The 22,434-nt window shown below is 43.9% G+C and overlaps 1 protein-coding gene across 1 annotated transcript in view; it reads right to left on the bottom strand.

Moving 5' to 3' along the window:
* LOC142431800 (uncharacterized) overlaps window positions 1-19,039 on the bottom strand; it is a 103,812-nt gene extending 84,773 nt beyond the window's left edge. The window contains exons 1-2 of the mRNA XM_075536750.1: window positions 18,747-19,039; window positions 17,989-18,438 (exon numbers count right to left, since the gene is read on the bottom strand). Coding sequence (XP_075392865.1) covers window positions 17,989-18,438; window positions 18,747-19,039 — 743 coding nt within the window. The remainder of the gene's footprint in view (window positions 1-17,988; window positions 18,439-18,746) is intronic.
* Window positions 19,040-22,434: the final 3,395 nt, after the last annotated feature.

Genomic DNA, 22,434 nt, shown 5'->3' on the forward strand with positions numbered 1-22,434 from the left:
GGGTGGAGGAGGTAAGGGAAAAAAATGAGGAGCCGATGATACCTAGGGCTCAAGTATAAAGAAAAATGTTCTGAAAATGATAATGGCAACAAATGTACAAATGTGCTTGACACAATGGATGAATGTATAGATTGTGTAGAGTTGTACCAGCCCCCAATACAATGATTTAAAACTAAAAAAGAAAATGCCATGCTAAGTGATATAAAGGGGCAAAAATACATGTGTCCACTAACATAAACTGTCAAGATTGGGCAAATTAACACAGACAGGAAGTAGAACAGAAAATTATCCCGAACTTGGGGGCAGAGACATACAAGTTCTTGCTTGCTATATGAAAAGTTTGATAAATGGATAATGGTATCAGCTCCAGAGTACTGCCCATGTAATTAATGCCACTGAAACGTATACTTAAAAGCAGTTAAAGCAAATATCTCATGTTATACTGTATTTAATAAACTTTCTAATAAAGTGGTTCTCAACCTCCCTAATGCTACAACCCTTTAATACAGTTCCTCAAAAAAAAGTTAAAAAAAAATAATTACAGTTCCTCATGTTGTGGTGACCCCCCCAATCAAAAAATTAATCTCGTTGCTACTTCATAACTGTAATTTTGCTACTGTTATGAATCGGGCGACCCCTGTGAAAGGGTCGATCAATCTCCAAAGGGGTTGAGACCCACAGATTGAGAACTGCGTTCTAATAGATAATAGCCATAATAATTACAATAGTTAAAAAGTTGAAATAGCCAAACGTCCATCAATGGAAGATGAAGCAACAACATACAGCACAGCTGCATAGCGACATAGCACAAGGACAAAAGGAATGAATACTGAAAAATGCGAGTCACCAATGACCATCTACAGCACGCTTCCATGTATACCAGCATGTAGAATGAGTAAGTCCACAGAGAGAAGATGCAAAAGTTGGGTGCCAGGATTTGGGGCTAGAGGGGTGAGGAAATGGTGGGAGATTGCTTAATGGGTATAGATTTCCTTTTGGGATCATGAAAGTGCTTTGGAAGATACTTCATGGGTAACACTTTGCACTGAACTGGTAATGTTTTCTGATGCCAGTTACATCAAGTTAAACAAAATCTCTTCTGAGAGCATCAATCAAAGATGGCCTTTGAAGTCATCTTTCTGCCTTCCTTCTAGACCCTGCAGCAGCTGCGCAGCACTGTCAAAGTACTGAGTGCCACTGAACTGTCTGCCTCAAAGTGGTTAGTTGTGATATATGAATTTTGGCTCAACTCAATTTTTTCTCTTTTTTTTCTAAATTTCTTTTGACATATAATTCATATATCATGCAGTACAATCATTTAAACTTGTCAATTTTAGGGCAAAACTTTTAATAAATCAATTGCAAACACTCATACATCATTGGTGAGTATGAAACAGTGGTACAAACAGCCAAAAACAATGCAACAGAGACAAAAATCTTAAATACTTATACTTCTGACTTGGTAATCCTGAGAATGTAATCCACCATTTGTCTGCCAATTTGTAGTACTGTGGTGGCTTACCCGTTGCTGTGATGCTGGAAACTATGTCACCAGTACTTTAAATACCAGCGTGGCCACCCAAGGTGAACAGGTTTCAGGGGAGCTTCCAGACGGAGAAGAAACTACACGCATCAAGACTTCTGTCTGGAAACTCGAGGCTTGAATTTTTTTGTCAGTTTTTTTCAGCTTGAGACAGGGCTTTCTAACTCCAGGTTTTTGTTATGTGGTTAATTATGATTAATTATAATACTTTGTTTTCTCAAGCTGCCATTTGGAATTTTCTATTTAGCTCATTTCTTCCATTTACTTTAGCTACTCTTAATTCAAGAACAAGTTTCAAAGTCTCTTCTGACATTCATTTTGATCTTTTTAATGACTTTTTACTTTCTTCAAATATGGTATTTTTATTTCCTCCCATAGCTCATCAATTCTTCTTTCTGTGTCAAAGTGGTTATTGAAATTCAGATGGGGTATACTTAAGGTTGTATTTTAACTGTCTTGGACTTGTTTTAATTTTCTTTAAATTTATTTGACCTTTCATATAAGCAATTGATGATCTGTATCATTAATTGTTCCCTGGACTCATTTTAGCTGTTACTACTGAGCTTCCCCATTGTCTTTTCCCAAAGATGTAGTCAATTTGATTCTTGTGTATTCTATCTGGTCCATGTGTATAGTCACTTTATGCTACTGAAAAAAGTTATTTGCAATGAAGAGGCTGTTTGTCTTACAAAAATCTATCATGTGATTTTTAGTTTGTTTCTTTGCCAAGGCCATATTTTCCAAATTCTCTAGAATGTCACAGAGTCATTTTACTTAAAAGAAATGGTCGATATTAAACCATTTCAAGAAGCTGTGTATGACCTAGAACCAATGGTGCTGTAGAAAATTCTAGGAACTGACAAACTGAAATGTTTCAACAGCCTTCTGAAAGCATTCACTTGTCTAATTATCAAGAAATTAAGAAGACAGCTATCAAGTGAAGTGACCTGAAAGGATCCCTATCCATCCCTGTTCCAAAGAAAGGAGACCCAACAGAGTGCGGAAAGTACATATCTAACGACAGTATCATTAACATGATGTGCAAGTAAAATCTTACTGAAGATAACAACAGCTGCAGCAGTTAATCTACGGGGAGCTGCTAGAACCAGAAGACTAGGAATCAGGAATGGAAAATTTCTTGCACCAACCTATTCCTAAAAATCCCTACTCTTGGGTGGGGCGGGGAGGAGACATAGAGTAGAGACCCAAAACTCATCTGCAAACAATTGGACATGCCCTTATAGAAGGGTCACAAGAGAAAAGCCAGTAAGGGTGCAGTGTAGCAACAATAAAACATACAACTTTCCTCTAGTTCTTTAATGTTTCCTTCCCACCACTATCATGACCTCAATTCTAGCTTACAAATCGGACTAGACCAGAACATGCACACTGCTACAGGTAAGAGCCTGCAACACTGCAGATTAGCCCCTCAGGCGCAACAATAAGAACAGAGATACCAGGAGGATAAGGGGAAGGTGGGGGGGAGAAAGGGGGACTCGATCACAAGAATCGACATTTGTCCCCCACCCAGGGGGACAAATAATAGAAAAGTGGGTGAAGGGTTACAGAGGATGATGTAAGATATGAAAATAATAATCTATAATTTATCAAGGGTTCATGACAGAGGGAGGGAAGAGGAGAGAGGGGGGAATGAAGAGCTGATATCAAGGACTCAAGTAGAAAGAAAATGCTTTGAAAATGATGATGGCAACATATGTACAAATGTGCTTGACACAGTGGATGAATGTATGGCTTGTGATAAGAACCCCCAATAAAAGTATTTAATTTAAAAAATCACTATTCTCAATGATGAAAATAATGCATACAAATTAAAGCAAAACAAAGCTGGACTGTGTAGAGATAAGACGATGTTATAGTTATCACAAATAAGCTCATCATATAATTTTAATGTGCTATAGCAGAAAAATGTTTCTCTCTCCCATCCCACTCCCATTTGACCTGAAAATTCTAGCCAACCCCTGTCTATCAAACTGCTAACAGTTTTAATATTCAAGTTAGTGATGGTCACTTATTTTCTATAATGAAATGGGCCATGACTAAAACACCAAATGTATATATATCACTGAACACCCAATTTGAACACAAAATCTTAGGAGTGTTCACTGAACTCAGAGTAAAGTATAACCACCTCTGCTCCTCTAAGAACCACCACTCTCTGAATCTGGCTCTTGACTCAACATGAGTGACACTTTGTCCCTGACTCCAAGTATCTTTTATCTAAAGGGCAACACCCACAACATAAATTTACAAGTAGGAACAGTAGAGAGAGGCTGGCAATCCATAATACACACAGCTATTCAAGCCTAGAGCTGCCCCAGCTCACACACGTAGGCACCCCATTCACACTGAAACCTAAAGCTGCCCCATACTGAGCCACACTTGTAATCAACTGCAGACAGACAGCTTACAGTTTATACCAGCTAATTTCTGGAAAGAGGTTACCAAGCTTACTCCCCAATCCATCTTAGTCTGCAATCTGCCGGAATCTGCTCACAGAAGGATAGCACATGAGGCACCGCCACCATTAGCTGAAAATTAAACCAGTCTCTTCGTGGCAGACGACGATTTCACAACTGAACCACTAAACCACTACCATCACCTCAGGAAGGTAAGGGAAAACCGAATTGTTAGATGAATTTTCTATACATAAACCTTACTCCAGTCACAATCCCACTCCCCTCTTTTGTTTCAATAGTTCACAGAATCTACTGGTCCACAAATAAATCAAGTCTTCTTGACTCTCTGTTAACAAACAACTTGATTACTCATATCCAACCAAAGCACACTGTGTGCATATCCTTCTCATGCTCACTGTCAAACAGCCAAGCAGTCACACTACCCTGTGGCCCACAGCATCATCCCTGTCCTTTCATAAGCAGGTGGAGACCAGGGTGCCTGTGCACAATCAATATTAACAGAATATGGCAATAACTAACAACCTTTCTTTTTTATTTTTAAACATTTTATTAGGGACTCATACAACTCTTATCACATCCTTTCTATGACATTCCCCATTAGGACTTCTTACAAACAATTCTTGAGGCTTAATGACCACCACCACCACCACCACCACCACCCACCCCCCCCCCACACACACACACACGTTTCCCTGTGCACCAACATCAAAGAAGCGCCTGCCAGCAGATGAAACCTCAATTACTGAGAAGGTTTTTCAAGACTGAGGTACTGGAAAGCTAATGAAGCTCACTGAAGAGGTTCATACAGGCCCACAAAACCACACTGTTCTTTTCTCCTTCCACAACCCCCCAAACCAAGGTAAAGGTTTCAACTCTAACAGCTGCATGCAGTGTCCCATGGCTTACCCCTGTTGACAGGGCAGCAGTCTTATCAGTAACAAATCATTGTGCTGGTCCACACCCAACCCCTTGAGAACCACTACTTCTAACACTGCTGACAAAATAACTGACCTACAGGAAAGTGTCACATCCCTTAGAAAAATAGAACTTACCTATATACTCCAGTATAAGCCGACCTGAATATCAGCAGAGGCACCTAATTTTACTACAAAAAATGCATTAAAATAAAGGCCAACAAACAGTCCTTGAATTAACTACAAGATTTTCTTTCTTGTTGTGTTTTATTTGTTGTGGTGGTCTTGTTGTATATATTGTTGTTTAGTTTTGCTCTGTCTTGTTTTTGTGCATGTTATTATCTCCACGGGTCTGTCTAAATAAGATAGGCTGGATGAAAACAACGGGACCGACAGTTCCGGGGAGTCATGGGAAGGGCAGGTAGGGGGAAAGGTAGTGGTGTTAAACCCAGGGACAAGGGAACAACAAGTGATCCAAATCGGTGGTGAGGAGGGTGTAGGAGGCCTGGTAGGGTGTGATCAAGGGTAATATAACCAAGAGAAATTACTGAAACCAAAATGAAGGCTGAGCATGATAGTGGGACAAGAGCAAAGTCAAAGGAAAAAGAAGAAAGAGCTAGGAGGCAAAGGGCATTTATAGAGGTCTAAATAAAGGCATGTACATATGTAAATATATTTATATATGAGGATGGGGAAACAGATCTATGTGCTTATATTTAGAGGTTTAGTATTAAGGTAGTAGAAGGGCATTGGGCCTCCACTCAAGTACTCCCTCAATGCAAGAATACTTTCTTCTATTAAATTGGCATTCTATGATGCTCACCTTCCTGACACAATCACTGAAGACAAAGCAGGTGAATAAGCAAATGTGGTGAAGAAAGCTGATGGTGCCCAGCGATCAAAAGAGATAGCGTCTGGGGTCTTAAAAACTTGAAGGTAAATAAGCGGCCATCTAGCTCAGAAGCACACCAGCCTGTGCAATCACAATTTGTCGAAGGGATCAGGTATCATCAGAACAAAGTATCATATCATTGTAAATGAAGGGGTGAGTGCGGAGTGGAGACTCAAAGGCCATTTGTAGGCCACTGGACATCCCCTTACAGAAGGGTTTTGGGGAGGAGATGAGCCAGTCAGGGTGCGATGTAGCAACTTTGAAAAACACAACTTTCCTCTAGTTCCTAAGTGCTTCCCGGCCACACACACACTATCATGATCCCAATTCTACCTTACAAATCTGGCTAGACCAGAGGATGTACACTGGTACAGATAGGAACTGGAAACACAGGAAATCCAGGATGGATGATCCCTTCAGGACCATTGGTGAGCGTGGTGATATCGGGAGGGTGGAGTAGAAAGGGGGAACGGATTACAGGGATCTACATATAATCTCCTCCCTCGGGGATGGACAACAGAAAAGTGAGTGAAGGGAGATGTCGGAAAGTGTAAGATATGACAAAATAATAATTTTTAAATTATCAAGCGTTGATGAGGGAGTGGGGAGGGGGGAAACTCAGAAGCTGATGCCAGGGACTTAAATGAAGAGCAAATGTTGTGAGAATGATGAGGGTAACGAATGTACAAATGTTCTTTATACAATTGATGTATATATGGATTGTGATAAGAGTTGCTTGAGCCCCCAATAAAATGATTTTATAAAAGAGGAGCTGATACCAAGGGCTCAAATAGAAAGTAAATGTTTAGAAAATGATGATGGCAACCTATGTACAAATATGCTGATTACAATAGATACCTGGATTGTTATAAAAGCTATAAGAGCCCCCAATAAAATGATCTTTAAAATGGAAAAAAAATGCATTAAAAATGTGCTGGGAAACTCGGCTTATATACGAGTATATACATTAATATGAACCAAAAACACACCTCACTACTCACAAGTGGTTTTTAATAACAAGTAGAACTACTTAGCATATCCTTTAAGAAAGATGTCCATAGATTAACAAGAAATGATTGCTTTAAAACATGTCTGCAGAACCATTCGATTGCCTTGTGCTGTAGCACCAATGACAGGGACTTAGGTGGTGTCCCTGAGTTGGGGGGGGGGGGCCTAAAAACAAAGTGAGTGACACCTTCATCCTAGGTGAGTACCACTACACCTTGTAGAGTTGTTGCAACTCATAGCGACTCTATACACAACCCTGGGAGTATACTGGCTCACTGAAGACAGTGAAACAATAAATAAAGAGAAAACACCAACAGTAACAATGTTAATAATAAAACATGATACAACTCTTCTCTTGAACTACTGAATTGTATGCTATGTAACTTATGTCAATAAAATTGTTGAAAAATAATAAAACATGAAGAACACCCACAAACATCTGGAATGAACTGAAGTCTTGCACTCTGGAATAATTTTTATTACCAAATCAGGTCTCAGCATTTGATAGACAAGCCAATATCGGGGTGAAGTCTGACTTCATTCATCACATCGCTCTAAGTACAGAGTCGCAAGAAAGGAGACTGGCCTGGGCATCCATGGGCGGGCAGGGGGAAGCGTGTCATTTGAAACACCAAAAGAACCTTCTCATGAAAGCAAAGACATGCCCCGGGCTGCCCCAGATATAACTGGACCTGCTTCTCAGAACCACCCTGTAGGGTTCCCAAGGCAAAGGGTATGCTTATTGCCCCGGAAACAAAAAAATGGGGCCTGAACTGAGCCTCCCTGGGCAGATGTCTATCAGTTCCAAGTCTTATTAGATGACAGTGAGAAGTTCCAGCATTTTTAGGGAGGAAGCTAAGGGTTCAATAAGTTAGCTAACAATGGCAAATATTTATAAGGCAAGTTTTCACAGTCTCCTGCAGTGCTGGCAAGGCAGGTTGAGGTCCCTCGGTCCAGCTCTCATGTCTGCAAATTCATCAGCCAGAGCCTACAGCACAGTCCAAGGACTAAGCGATCCGAGGTTCTGAGGAACCAACTTCATCATCTTGATTGGTCCCCTGATGTTTAAATTATTTTCATTTACCGGTATCACTAAGAACATAGTCCTCAAAGATGGCCCTGGCCAAGGCTTCATGCAGAAGTACAGGCTGATGGCACAGAGACAGTGCTCTCACAGCCAACTTCACTCAGACTGCTTCCTGACACTTCCACTGAGAAGAGCAGCTGACAGCCACCCTGTCACTCCTCCCCATTCTAACTGGTGTCTCCATGAACAACTTTGCTCTACCAAGATTCACTGCTGTGAGCTTCGACATCCAGGGCACTCCCACAATCAAGAAAGGAGGATTCACATCCCCAAACCATAAAGACAAATTCTCTCCACCAAGATACACAAGTTATCAGCCGGTTGAAAGCATACAATGCTTTAGTAAAGAGAGAAGGATGAGTAACAAAGGGACTTAGCCAAATCGTATGAAAATACACACAGGATTTGTATGAAACTAAACACAGAAATAGACCGATTCAGGGAAATTAAAGGCCTGCTCCCAGAGCTAGTGAGCCTGGCCACTGGCATGGCCTACAGCATCAGACCAACTGTTCTATTTCTGCGGTGGCAGTTTAGGACCAAGTGATGACAACTGACGACTCCCAAAGCCAGTCATTCCCTCACTACCAACACCCCTCACGTTTCTGCTACCCACCCCCCACATACCATCCACAGGAACCATGTTCTTCTCTCCATAGTCTATGGATATTCTAGGAAAAAAGCTAGATTCTGCTTACCTCGGGCAAATCATGAATAGTCTTACACTGGTTAATGAGCTTGGCACAGGTCTAACACATACAATGTTTCCTGCATAAAATATTAGATTTTATTTCCTGTTACTCTACTCAAGACCTTGAGCCGTTCTTTAAAACCATAACTTTTCAAATTAATCTTTCAATCACATACAAATTAGGTACCCAATGGTATGTGGCAATGCAGGGGAAGGCAACAAAAGGAAGAAATATCCTAGACGGGTGGGTCTTTATTTGGACAAATAATAGAATCACTGTTCTCAACTGTACACACCCACCACCTCTCCACCAGCAGGCTGCTTGCTTCTCTAACTTCCAAATGTCTAACCCTCCTGTGGTTGTTGCCCTGTGACCCAAAGAACAGAATACAGATGATCCAGGGGCTCCATCCTCTGCTGTGATCCTTACAGGAGCAGCTCACCCCCTCTGACTCCAGCAGACTGCCACTCAGCTCCAGTAGCAACCATCACTGCACCAAGACTCCTTAGGCCCCTGCATACATGGGCCTCTAAAGTTTCTATCCTCTTGAGAGCAAAGACCAGAGACTGTCTTGATCACAAGCACTGCTCACTTGAATTCAGGCAGTATCCTGACAAATACATTTTTAATCCAGGCATCCACTCATATTTTTCTCTAGAATGCAACACTCTGACACTAACCTGATTTGCTTCCAAAAGCAAGATACAAAACTCACTGCCACCCAGTAGATTCCAATGCCTAGTGACCCTCTCCGTCAGAATGGACTGGCTCTACAGTGTTCTAAGACTGTAAATGTTTTTCGGGAGTTAACAGCCTCATCCTTCTCACTTAGAGCAGTTGGCAGGTTTGAACCACCATACTTGTGGTTAGAGCTACCTAACACAGAGTGAAAACACTATCAGGAGGAAAAAAGCACCCTTATCTTTTATATCCTATAGCCAAGATTCGTTACTTCCTCTCCAAATTCCTAGAAGTCACCCCTTTCTTTGTCATGAACTGTAGACACTCCATGTGAAGGCAATGAGACACTACACAGCCCCTCAAGTCATAGGGGTTTCTGCTCTGACCTGGTCACATTCTGACGATGCATCTCCTGCCTCAAAATAACACAATGCAGCCACTCCTTGGCCAGCCCAATCAGGTCTTCGTCATTCAACACCCTGCACAGCTTGACTTCAATCCATTTTCTTGCCTGACTTGGTCCCATTTTCCTTTACAGGCTCCATGTTCTAACAGGTCTAGCTGACATCTCACCTCACACTCCCTGAACTGTTCCCATCTGCCTTTCCCAGTTTCCTTAAGAGACTTCTCTGTGTGAGAATACTCACCCTGCTGCCACACTAAAATCCCACCCACTCCTGAATGTCCTCCTCCAACAGCATCTCCTTCATTAAGTTTCCCCACATCCCAGAGCCCCGATGGGGTGGGTTCTGTCCATCAGAGTACAGCTCTCTCTGCGGCAGACTGTACACTCAGCAGTTCAGGGTCTCAGGCACCTGTTTCCTACAACACAATTTAACAGTTTCCAGTAGGCAACCCATTTCCGGGTGTGTTGTGTCGTCTCAGAAGTCTCCTTCCTTCCACTGAAAATAAGATACAACAGAGGGGCAAAAATGAGGAGCTGATATCAAAGGCTCAAGATATTAAGGGCAAATGTTTTGAGAATGATGATGGCAACAAATGTACAAATGTGCTTGACACAATGGATGGATGTATAGATTGTGATAAGAATTGTACGAGTCCCCAATAAAATGATTTTTTTTTAATGATTTTTTTTTTAAAAAGCTACAACACTGTCCTCTCACTCCAGAGCAGACCATACTGAGAGAACCAGTCAAGTCGGTCCAAAGTCAGTCAGAGACTTGGTGGTGGAAATAGTTACAAAGGTATAAAAACACAAAGACAAAAAAACAAAGACAGTACACTTCTCCAGAACAACCTAGGTCTTGGGGGGGGGGGGGGCGTAAAAGAGAATCTGAGAAATTGTTACAGGCAGAATACCACTCAGATGGCCTAAGGTCTGAATGCATTGCAGCGTCCTGGTCCGGGCAGCAAACTGAGGAATCCACAGAAAATCTGGAGTTTAGTTAATGTCAATGTCACCTCTTTCACTTTGACAACCTTATCTGTTTTGTTTTTTCTTGATACAGTATTTCACGTTACCATTTTTTAAGATGTCAACACAAGGGGAATTAAATGAAGGCTATAAGGAACTGTCTCACTTTTGCAACTTGTCTACATGCCTAAAATTACTCCAAAATAAAAAACTTTTTTTTCCTTTTTTTTGTATGGTTGTCCAGGACTCATATTTACAACATGCTCACGAACACTGGTACCCATCGTGGCTGGCCAACAGCACTGAAGTGTCCCAATAGTTAAGACAGTTCCAGCAGACTGAAGACAAATGCTCAATGAGCCAAAGGCACAGGAAACTCTCATACACACAGCAAGATAACACCACCACCCCAAAGTTCCACAGAAGCTGCAAACACTTTCAGCTACACAGCAAAGAAGTAAGGTTATTAATTGTTATTAGCTAAGTGGGTCCAGTGTAATCACAAGATAGTGCTTAAATGTAGAAGCCTGGGCAAAAGAAGAAAGTTGGAGGTGCAACTCCTGGCTTTGAAGGTGAAAGATAAAAGGCCAAGGATTCTAGAAACTGGAAGTCTAGGAAGAGGATTCTTCCCAGGAGTTTCCATAGAAAGAGCCAGCCCAGTAGGCTCCAGGTCAGATTTCTAACCTACAGAGAGAGATGCACAATAATAAATCTGAATTTATCCGATTTTTAGCCATTACATAAGTGGTACTTGTGTTACAGTGGTAACAATGTACCTAGAGACCAGGACCTCCACCACCACAGCATTTCTCCAAATTCTGAGAGCTTATTTTCCTTTCATTTAGAACTTCCTTCTTACTTCTAAGGGCCTGTGATGATGCAACAGGTAAGCACTTAGTTCCTAACCAAAGGGTCCCAGTTTAAACCCCCAGCAACTTCACAGGAAGACATTCTGCTCTGGGAAGTCCTAGGGGACTGGCTCTACTGTCCCAGACAACTCTCACCAAATTGGGTCCCAATCAACTCAACAACAGGGCTTGGTTTGGTTCTTTTTTCACCTTCTACCTTCAGATGTCTGGCTTTTTAAAAGGAAAAAAAAAGAATACTTAAGTAGGAAATAATGAAACAAGAACTTAGAGCATTGGGGAGAAAAATCTAACCTGTGACCTTTCCTTTTCCCTATTTGCTTTCTTCTAATGTATTGGTTCAGTTAAAGAACACAATTAAATTTCTAAGAAAACGTCTTTAGTCTTAACACATCTAATACATTAAGCTATAAATTAAAGAACTTTACGCTTCATTTGGACCATTCTCAAAGTAATGGAAACTATCTACACAGGTAACAAACATACTAGGACCAGGACATACAACTCCGACAGACAAAAAACTCTGCTTGTGAAAAAACTCACAATCCAAACACCCTTTAAGTCAGGAAAGATAAAGAATTCTAGAGTAATATTGCAAGCTTCCAATGGATTTTAGACTCCTACACACTAGATTTTCTTCCAAAGAGGCAAGCGTTTTAATATGTTCTGCCTTTCCTTTAAATTAGTCAGACATTTTAGTACTTTAAAAATAATAATAATTCTTTCAAGAATGTTGCTCTGGTTTTTTTTATTTTTATTTCCTGTTTTGCAGGATGTAAAACCACATTTAGAAACATGCTGCAGGCTAACGTGGTTTAATTTCTTATAAGAAGGTTCTTAACTGCTTTTCTCACCCTCTGTTTAAGAGAAATTTCAATGTGTAGTTGTAAAGATCCCCAAAGTTTATATTAAAACCTCAAATAAATAGGAGTTGTTATCCTGGACTGTGACAATTTTCAGTATATGTTTTTCAGTTTTAAATGAAAACTGTGTAAAAAAAAAGGTATCAGTCCTCAGCTCCTAGAATTCAGGCAGTTACAGAAATCATGGCATAAAAATTTTTAAACTTCCCAAAAATAAATGAAAGCCTTTAAAATTTATTTTACTAGATATAATTACAGTTGGAGGGAGGGAGGGCAGGGACCATGAACAAGCACCCTACGGAATCTTTCCATTACAGAGAAACAGCCATTGTCACATGGCACATACATACTGACTCCAGCCTTTACAAGCAAGTATTTACTATTAATAAAGTGAGGAAAAATAACTTTTGGTATGTTAAATGTGAGTTAAAATCCAACTTCAAACAGCCTTAAAGATCTTATCTTTTCAGAGTTAAACAAGAAATAGGGGGAAAGATTTTAAGAATTCTACTTAACCTTGACCAAAATAAATAAATAGATAAATGTAATCTAAGTGATCAAAATCATTTTATGTTGAGAAAAAGCCAAGGTTTTCAAACAATAAATAGGTGCACACTAGTTTCTTCACAAATGCAAAAAGAGTATCTACAGATTTTCAGAATAATAAATAATTCACTGCACAGATGCCAAGGGAGGACTGGAAACGTAGGTCTTGCCCCTAGCCAGTCAGTGAAGAAAGACATTGTAACTCAGACAGCAATGCAAAGCTACTCATCACTGCCCTGACAGAAGCTTCAACCTTGGCCTTTAAGAAAACTTGGGGTGGGGACAGGACCAGGACAGGGGTGGGGAGGGCTTGGGGAGGTAGCCAGAATCAGGAAAAGCCTTCTCCCAACAACAGGATATTCAGCCCTTGAAAAATTTTAGCCATAACAAATTAAGATTTCTTTTATTGTCACACTGAAAGTCTACCTAACAATTCATTCAGACAGTGGAGTTCTTAGATCTAAAATGGTGTTTCCAAATGTCTTCAACCACAACCAACTCTCCTCCCCTCTTGCTACCCCACAAAATGTGAAATAATGCCATATGAATCAACCTACGGTATTTTATCAAGCCAAGACTCAAGCCACCAAGTTATACCCACAATCAGTCTTTTCAAAGGCAATCTTTTTGTTAACTAATCAGTTCATTAAAAACATTTTAGAAAATAAAAGCCAAAGTGGGGGGAAAGGGGAATATAACCGCAATTTGGTGTATTTTTGTTAATAACTGAAAATATTACAACTCTCAAATGATTACATGATCATGGTTAGTCATGTTCATGTTACATCTGACCAGAAGTGCTCAAAAAGCTCTGCATACAACCTAAGAGACAGGAACAACAGCAGCAAACTACACTCCACAAAGCTTTCAGTTTCAGCCTTTACAATGTTGAAACGTTTATGGAAAGTATGCGGAAATCAGAATGAAAACTGCTTCCGGTTCTCTACACTGGTCTCAAAAAAGCAGCAGTCCTACTAGAACTTTGCTTTCACAGAAAGTATTTTCTTGTCACAAAGACAACCTTCCCCTTCAATTATTTTTCATTATCTCTTGTTCTACTTCTGTTCTGAAAGTCACACCTCACACTTCTATCTAAAATGTAAAAACACACTGGTGATACAAGCACTTGGGAAAATGACTAAAATTTATAGCTGAATTTCAAATCAAATAAATGAAGTTCAAGATCCCGTTTCCCTTTTCAAAATTACTGTTTCATGTAAATTTTTTTAACGATTTTATTAGGGGCTCATACAACTCTTATCATAATGCATACATACATCAATTGTGGAAAGCACATTTGTACATTCATTGCCCTCATTCACAAAACATTTGCTCTCCACCTAAGCCCCTGACATCAGCTCCTCATTTTTTCCCTTCCCTCCCCACTCCCCCCTCCCTCATGAGCCCTTGATAATTTATAAATTATTATTTTGTCATATCTTGCCCTGTCCAACATCTCCCTTCACCCACTTTTCTGTTGTACATCCCCCAGGGAGGAGGTCACCTGTAGATCCTTGTAATCAGTTCCCTCTTTCCAACCCACCCTCTTTTTTTTTTTTTGCCATCTTTACTATGTTTATTCTTATAATTCATGAAAAGAACACACCTTTCCATTCATTTAGATTTTTTTTACTTCATTTTATAATTTTCAGCATATAGATTTTGTATTTTTTCTTTTAAAAATATTTAATCATTTTATTTGGAGTGCTTACAGATATCAAAATATTCCATAGTTCCATCACCTCAAGCAGGATTATACAATTGCTACCACAATCAGTTTCAACCAACCCACCCTCTTCATGTAAGCTTTAAGCATTAAGGAGCAGGGCAGCAATCCTTGATAAAGTCATTTATGAGGGGAAAAAAGTTACCCGAGGTTTATGAGCAAAAAGAGTAGGTAACATTTCTCAAGCAACTTCCAAGACATGGACGGGTGTCATGCCCTGGGCTGGGCCACAGGTCCACTTCCTCCTCTAGAAGCTCAGTGAAAGCCCCTTCAACCATTCTGAGTGATGAGACAAAGCACGAGGGCGCACCTTTCTTGGGAATGGTGGCTAAGAGGGCACTCTGTAAGGAAGTAATATTTAACTGAGACCCAAAGAACATTTTAAATATGCAGAAGAGGAGTAATGAAGCACATATTAGAACCAAAACTGACTTTTAAGTCACTGCTGAGGCCTGGCTCTAACTTGAGATACCCTCAATCAACAATAATAATAACAATACCACTTAGTGACAGATCCATCCTTCTCAGAATTAAGGAAACAGTCCTTTTAGTGGATCGTTTCCTAGGCCTAAGAATGCTTTTTATGGCCATTTATCTCTAAATGCCTGAGTTCTCAAAGCTGGGGGCAGATACCCTGTTTTACATAGCTCTAATATAAAACTAAATTCCATGTAATTTAATGCAGAACACATACTAAAAATATCTCAGGACAATAACTTCTAAATGAATCCATTGAATTTTTATATAAAGTTTATTAAATAGGTCAACCTCAATCCCCAAAGCTCTGAAAAAACAGCAACAGTAAACTAACAAAGTGTGTGGTCAGACAGCAAGGCATCATTTCCACCTATTAACACACAAGTATTTTACTATTAAAAGAAGCTCATCCATTACACTTATCGTTTGAGGGACTAAGAGACTTATACAGAGTAATGGACAGATCAAAACACTTACTGTGGCAACAAATGTAGATTATTCTCTGAACCAGCATTTACTGATACTCTCTAATTATGAAATTTAATTGATGATGGGCTCATTGCCCGTATGCAAAATAACTCTCCTCATGATGAAACATACATAACCTTATAAAGTCAGGCCTACTTAAAAATCCAAGGACACAAAAATTCCCTAATGCAAATAGCATAGTTTCTTAACTACATGTGTAGAAAGTCGTATTTGTCACTGCATCAGCACTGTAATTACAGCTAACATGAGAACCACTAGTCATAAGCAGCCCATCTGGTTTAGTGAGAGGCAGTGTGATCAAAATGGCTGTTTAAGAGGGTCTAGAAACAAACATCTGACAGAGGCAATGCAAGTTAGAAAGCTGACACAAAATCAGACTGTAAATGAGAAATTCAAGACTACATGACACCTTTAAAAACAAACTTCTCAGACTCTCTGGGTTGGGTCAAATTAAGCAATATCTTTTGGGTAGCTTTTCATGCAACTAAATCAAGAGGCATGCACAGAGAACAGAGGGAAATGTCATAGCAACTTGGTCTTTGTTCCCTCCCATCCCATTCAGAATGGCCTGCCTATAAAATGAGGTCCTGCTCTTAAGCGTGAAAACACCAGAAAGAGAACAGCAGCTGAATGAAGGGTGGGGGAGGAAACAGCAAATACTATATGGAGATTCAATTCAAGGTTCACTATCCAAGTTGAGCAAGATGTTTTGCCCCCCTCCCTTTTTTTTTCTAAACTACAGTTGCAAAGAAGTATCAGAGTACACACTTGTGCAATCCTTCTCAAAAGACACAAACAGCAATCTAGGTCTTCCAGGACGGCCAACATTTAGTCAGCAAAATCAAGGTCCCAAAGACACCAAATAAACAGTGAAGGGTCGTGGATTTAGAAGTATCCAAGTTATTTCATTGATGGGGTTTGGACAAATCAAAATTAGTAACTGTTTCAAAGGCACTTTTCCCACCAGTAATAACATTCTCCTTAGTTTTGTCGAGTACTTTCATCCACCCCTCCAACGGAACGGAATTATTCAAAGTTTTCCAGCTCTTTTATTCCTTAGCTGAAAGAGGTGTTAGGGATACTACTCAAATCACCAGATTCAAACCGTTCTGTCTAAGAAAGCCTGAAGTTTCCTCTTGCAAATGGACATAAAACCGTTCTAACCTGCAGAAACCATGAACCTAAGCAACCTACATAACTGTTAGAAAGAAAATGGTTTTCAAGGCTGGATTTGTCACAGCCTCTTCCAGTGCTCCTTGAAAGCTCGCACGCAAGATCCACTTTCCAAAAACACAACAGAAGCACCAGGAAGAGCAAACCTTCCCACCAAAACGAAACAGATGCACGACTTAACACCACAATCCCTCTTTGAGAGGGGACTGAATCCATGTGGCAAGGCCAGTGTCTGTCTGTCTGTCTCTCTAACACACACACACACACACACACACATACACACACACACACACACAGCTACCGCCCTGCCAGGGGATGATGAAATGAGGAACGGAAATTAACATTTCAGGCAACGTCTCACATTGTTCCTGGAGGCCAAGGGCTGCTGTTGCAGCCGCCACCGCCGCGGCTCCCCTCCCGCCGCCCCCCAGGCCCTCCTCCCCTCCCCCCGACACCCCCGCCCGCCGCCCCGCATTCCAGCCTCTCCTCGGGCCTACGCGCCTCCGGCAACCCCGGCGCCCCCACTCCCCCGGCGGCCCCCGGCTCGCCCGCCCCCTCCGGCTCGGAGCCCGAGAGCCGCCTGCTCTCATTTCAAAACAGTGATAATAATAGGGACGCCGGGAATAACAAGCACCACCAACTCGCAGAGGGCGCCCCTCCCGCAGGTCAGAGGTCGGCGCCCCTCTCTCCAGGTGCCCAGTACCCCCGGAACCCACCTTCGGCACCTCACGACGACCCGGGAACCCACGGTCGGCGCCTCACAGCGTCCACGACACCCCCAGGGAGACCCCGGAACCCACGGTCTGCCCCTCACAGCGACCCCAGGTCCTCTCCTAAGGTCCCCGCAACCCACCCCGACCCTCTCCTGGGGGGCCCGGAACCCCTCCCGGCGGCCCCGGAACCCACCGGCGGCCCCTCAGCGACCTCTGACCCCCTCACGGCGGCCCCGGAACCCACCGGCGGCCGCAGGACCCACCCTAGTCCCCTCGCGGCAACTCCTGACCCCTCACGGCGGCCCCGGAACCCGCCCCGGGCCCCTCACGGCGGCCCCGGAGCCCACCCCTACTCCCGCACGGCGACTCCGACCCCCTTGGGCGGCCCCGGAGCCCACCCCGGCTCCTGGCCGGCGGCGCCCCTCCGCCCTGAGGTGAGGGGCCTGCAGGCCGCGAGGCCGCCCGATGGCCCCCGCGCCCGCCCCAGGCCGGCGCAGCCTCTCACCGGGCTCCGAGCGCGGCGCGGCTCCTCGGCGGCTGAACGGCGGGACGCGGGCACTGCCCATGCAGCCCGCGGCCGCGTCCCCCGGCCGCGCGGTCCGAGCACTCGGGAAGGCGGCGGCGCAGTCTCCGAGGCCGCGAGCCGGGCGGCAGGCGAGCCCGCCCCTCGGGCGCGGCCCAGAACTCGGGCGGACGCCGGTGCCGCTCGGATACGGGCTCTACTGAGGGGGCGTCTGGCCGCAGGCTCGGCGGCGTCGCCTCCCCGGCTGGGGCCCTCGGTCCATCGCGCACCGTCTCTGGGCGGCCTCTGGCTTCAGGACCCAGCGGCGGCTGCGGCGGGCGTCCGCCGCATGAGACATTCCCGCCCATTGGCCCGCCGTATCCGCCACCGCCATTGGTCCGCCCCGGCCGAGCACCAGGGCAACTTACGTCATGGCGTCGGGGAGGAAGTGCGCTAACGCGGGTGAAGGGACGAGAGGGAGAGTGACAGGCTCTACGCAGACCTGGGGCGGGACTAGAAGCAGGTCCCGGTAAGGATGGATCCCGGTGGTGCCTGGAGGCACACGAGATGCGGGTGGCCAGCAGCCAGATTGGCCGCTGCATCATGAAAGGGCGGGCCTTTCGTTCTCGGAGAAGACGATTGGTCTCCCAAGTGCCGGAAACCAGAAGGAGAAGGGTCAAGGAACCAGGTCCGTTATTGAAGGGCTTGGTGGACAAAGTCAGCTGCGCGTCCGGGGCTCACAGTCGACGTGGAGTCCTCACCGCCCGCCCGCCTCCATCCAGCCTTCTTGGCCCGCGCGGCGGCGCGGTTCGGCAAGCGGGCTCAGGGCCCCTGGCGTGGAACGCGCTGGCTGACTAAATTCCCCAGTTGGATATCCTCGGGGACGTGGCTCTCGGGTGATGGAGACCCTGGGGGGCGGGACGCGGGGGCTGTGCGAAAAGAGGTGTAAGACCGTGCGAAAAGAGGTGTAAGACCGAAGGCCAGCCCCGTCTGCGTCCGCCGCTCGGGACGAAGGCCGCATTGGTGGCCTCTGGACGCCCTTCCCAGCCACCATGGCACGGGTGTTTGAGTGACTCACGAGTGCCATCAGGCTTCACTTTTTCCACATTAATGAAAACAGGATGTTGTGAGAACGGAATGGTGACTCCGACAGGTGACTCTCTGGATAGGGCACAGCTGGTCCCGTCTGGACAGCCTCTCGGCCCTCGAAGGCGCTTCAAAACTGAAACATTTACCTGTGAGGACCGGAGAAGCCAGTGCCCATTTATTTTTACTGTTCAGTTCACAACACGTGGAAAAGCTAGATAAGCATTTGTGCGATACATACTGTTTCTCAATTGGGGCTGAAATGAAATGAATCAAATCTATGGTAAGTCGGGTACTTTTCTAAATGCATCTGTGTGCTTGTCCGCTGAATTCAAAACGGAAACGTTCATGAATAAAGACGATACTGCCCTGATTCCTCACGCAGTATTTTACGAGCCCAAAGTAAAGAATATTTACAAAATGTTTCGCAAAATATTTGCCTGGGGGTGGGGGTTGGAAATATAAATTTGGATGGTTCATATCATAGAATTAAAAGCGCCACGTGGACACGACCTGAGAAGTCACCTTTCCCTCATAAGCAATAGTGGTTCAGAGGTCACTCTCATCGAGATACTGCGGCTGGCTGACAGTTCTAATTTGCCTCTCAAACTGACCTTTTTAACAGTAACACAGAAACAGCATAGGAAGCTCAGAACAGTGCTTGGCTGGCAGGGAGCTCGGAAGCAATAGTTACATTGTTCATCTTTCATCTGAAACTTGACTCTTCTGTAACAGGTACTGGTGGTGTAGTGGTTACCCTCTGGGCTATGATCTGAAAGATCAAGAGTTCAAAAACCACCAGCTGCTTCCTCAGGAGAAAGATGGGCTTCCCACTCCCCTTCCAAACAGTCTCAGAAACACACAGGTGCAGTTCTACCCTGCCCTATAGATCGACTCAATGGCAGTGAGTTTGGTCTCTTTTTTTAAAGAATCCTTGGATGGTGTCTGCTAACCACAAGGTCAGCGGTATGAAACCAGCAGCAACTCCTTAGTTAGAAAGATGGGGCAGTCTGCTCCGGTGAAGATTTACAGCCTCAGAAACCCAAAAGGCTGTTCTACTCTGTCCTCTAGAGAATCAACTCCTAGCCATCCAGGTGTTCTTACCCCCAATAACTTCATTGGATGAGGGTGAACACCTGATGAACACTCATGGAAAGATGAGCCAGGCCAGGGATCTTATGTTAGCTTCTTTGTAAGAATTACTTTGTAAAAAGTATAGCTGTACAGTCCCAAACCCCATTCCTCTATTGAAGTGATCAAATCTGAGGGCTAGTGTGAAGGTTTCCCCAAGACGCTGACATTGAAACTGTTGTTATAGGGTTAAGGCAGAGGGAAGAACCTCCCAGGTCTATACTATGTAACCTCCAACCCCATGTGACAGCTGCACATTTGCAACCTGGCTGAAATGTGCTGTAAATATAAATGATGCTGGATTCTGAAGACCCAAGTGCTTGCTGCACCAGAGTGACTGGTTGGCTTGGAAATGTACCAGGGGTGTAAAACACACACTGAGTTTCAAAGACTTGGGGTGAAACAAACCAAAAAAAAAAACACAGTATAATATCTCATAAATACATTTTATATTTATTACATGTTGAAATAATATGTTGGATGTGTTGAATGAAATACAGTATTAAACTCACTGACTCACTAACTCACTCTCACTCACTCTCTCTATCTCGCTCACTCTCTCACTCACTCTCTCACTAACTCACGAAAAAAAAAAAGAAATACAGTATTAAAACTATGCTGTTCTTCTCAATCATGGTTTCCAGAACCTTCTCACAGGAGGTGGAAGATGGAGACCCAGGGCCTTGAGGGACCAGCATTCACTTGATCATTCAACAAGTACTTGAAGTGCTGCAAATACTATATATGCTCCTGGCACCATTAAGCCCAGTCTTAGACACAGAGTAACTGGCAGAAGAGTCCCTGGGTGGTACAGATGGTAAATGCATTTAGTTACTAATCAAAAGTTTGAGTCCACCTGGCAATCTAATTTCAAAGATCCAGCCACTGGAGACCCTGTGGAACACAGTTCTGCTCTACACACAGGGAGCACGCTGAGTCAGAGCTGACTCCACTGCACCTTTATTTGTGGGGGGAAGTATGGAATGTTGGTAGAGGTGCTGCCAGATGTATGGTAATCAGGCTGATTGAGTCTAGGGTTGCCATGTGCCCAAATCAAGGAAAGTGCAGGTCCTGAGGGGAGGGGAGGGGGAAAGGACTTCAGGAGCATGGTAGGAGAGCGGGTGACCTGAGAGATAAGCAATGAGGGCTCCCGGGCCAGGTCCTACAGCCATAGGGGCCAGAGTAAAGAGCTGGGATTACCTCCTGCCGGGAAGAGTGAGCCCTTAGAGGGCCAAGGGATGAGTGGTGACTTGCCATTTTAAGTCACTCTGATTTCGGATGTGAAACATGGTCCATTCCTGATAACCGTTGGAGAGAACTGCTGTGAGTGATGAGGTCCAGGGTGAAGTGTGCCTTGACTGAAAGTAAGGGGCAGTTTGAGGATGAAAAATCAGGGGTTCTTTTTTACAGTTGCCTCTTGGGCCTTCAGGGTACCTGATACGTGGAGACAGGGTCCTGGAGGGGTGGCCAGGCATGTGAGACCTTGGGTGAAGGAGTGATCCCCATCTTAGCCTGAGGCCGTGGGCAGCCAGCCAAGGGTTTTTGATGGAGGAGGCATATGACCACATTCCTGTTACATCATAGCCCTTGCAACAGTGTGAAGGGTGAGAACACCAAGAAGGCCCAGCCCAGGTGGGGAAGGAGGAGAGGGGAAGGACAGGAGGAGCAGAGAAGAAAGGCCAAATGGTAAACCCAATGCTGGGGGCTGGGTTGGGGGAGTGCAGGGCAGCATGCACAGGGTGAGACCACAGAGCAGTTCCACTTTGAACAGTCTCAGTAAAGATGGAATAGATTTTGGCCTGTTCCAAACATGGCAACTTATATCGGAAACACATTGTGGATCAAAGAAACAATCAGATATACGGGTTTTGGTAGAGCAGTCACCCTATCCCCAGAAATTGAGATTCAGGAGATGGAGAGGGGTGGCCTGAGTGTGAGGCTTTTAAAAAGCATCCAGCCTGATCGCAAGGCCCCACTGAGGCAGACTGCATCCCCAGAGTGACCTCCAGCCTCCAGGAATGGTGTGTCAGTCTGGGTAGACTAGAGAAACAAATCCATGGACACACATGTGTATAAGAAAGAGATTTATATACAAGATCAATTTAACATTGAGAAAACATCCCAACCAAGTCGAGATCAAATCCCTATGTCTGATATTAGCCCATATGTCATATCAATCTATAAAGTTCTCTTCAGACTCACGAAACACATGCAATGACATCGAATGTAGAG

The sequence above is a fragment of the Tenrec ecaudatus genome, chromosome 18, assembly GCF_050624435.1.
Source record: "Tenrec ecaudatus isolate mTenEca1 chromosome 18, mTenEca1.hap1, whole genome shotgun sequence".
Lineage (NCBI taxonomy): Eukaryota > Metazoa > Chordata > Mammalia > Afrosoricida > Tenrecidae > Tenrec > Tenrec ecaudatus.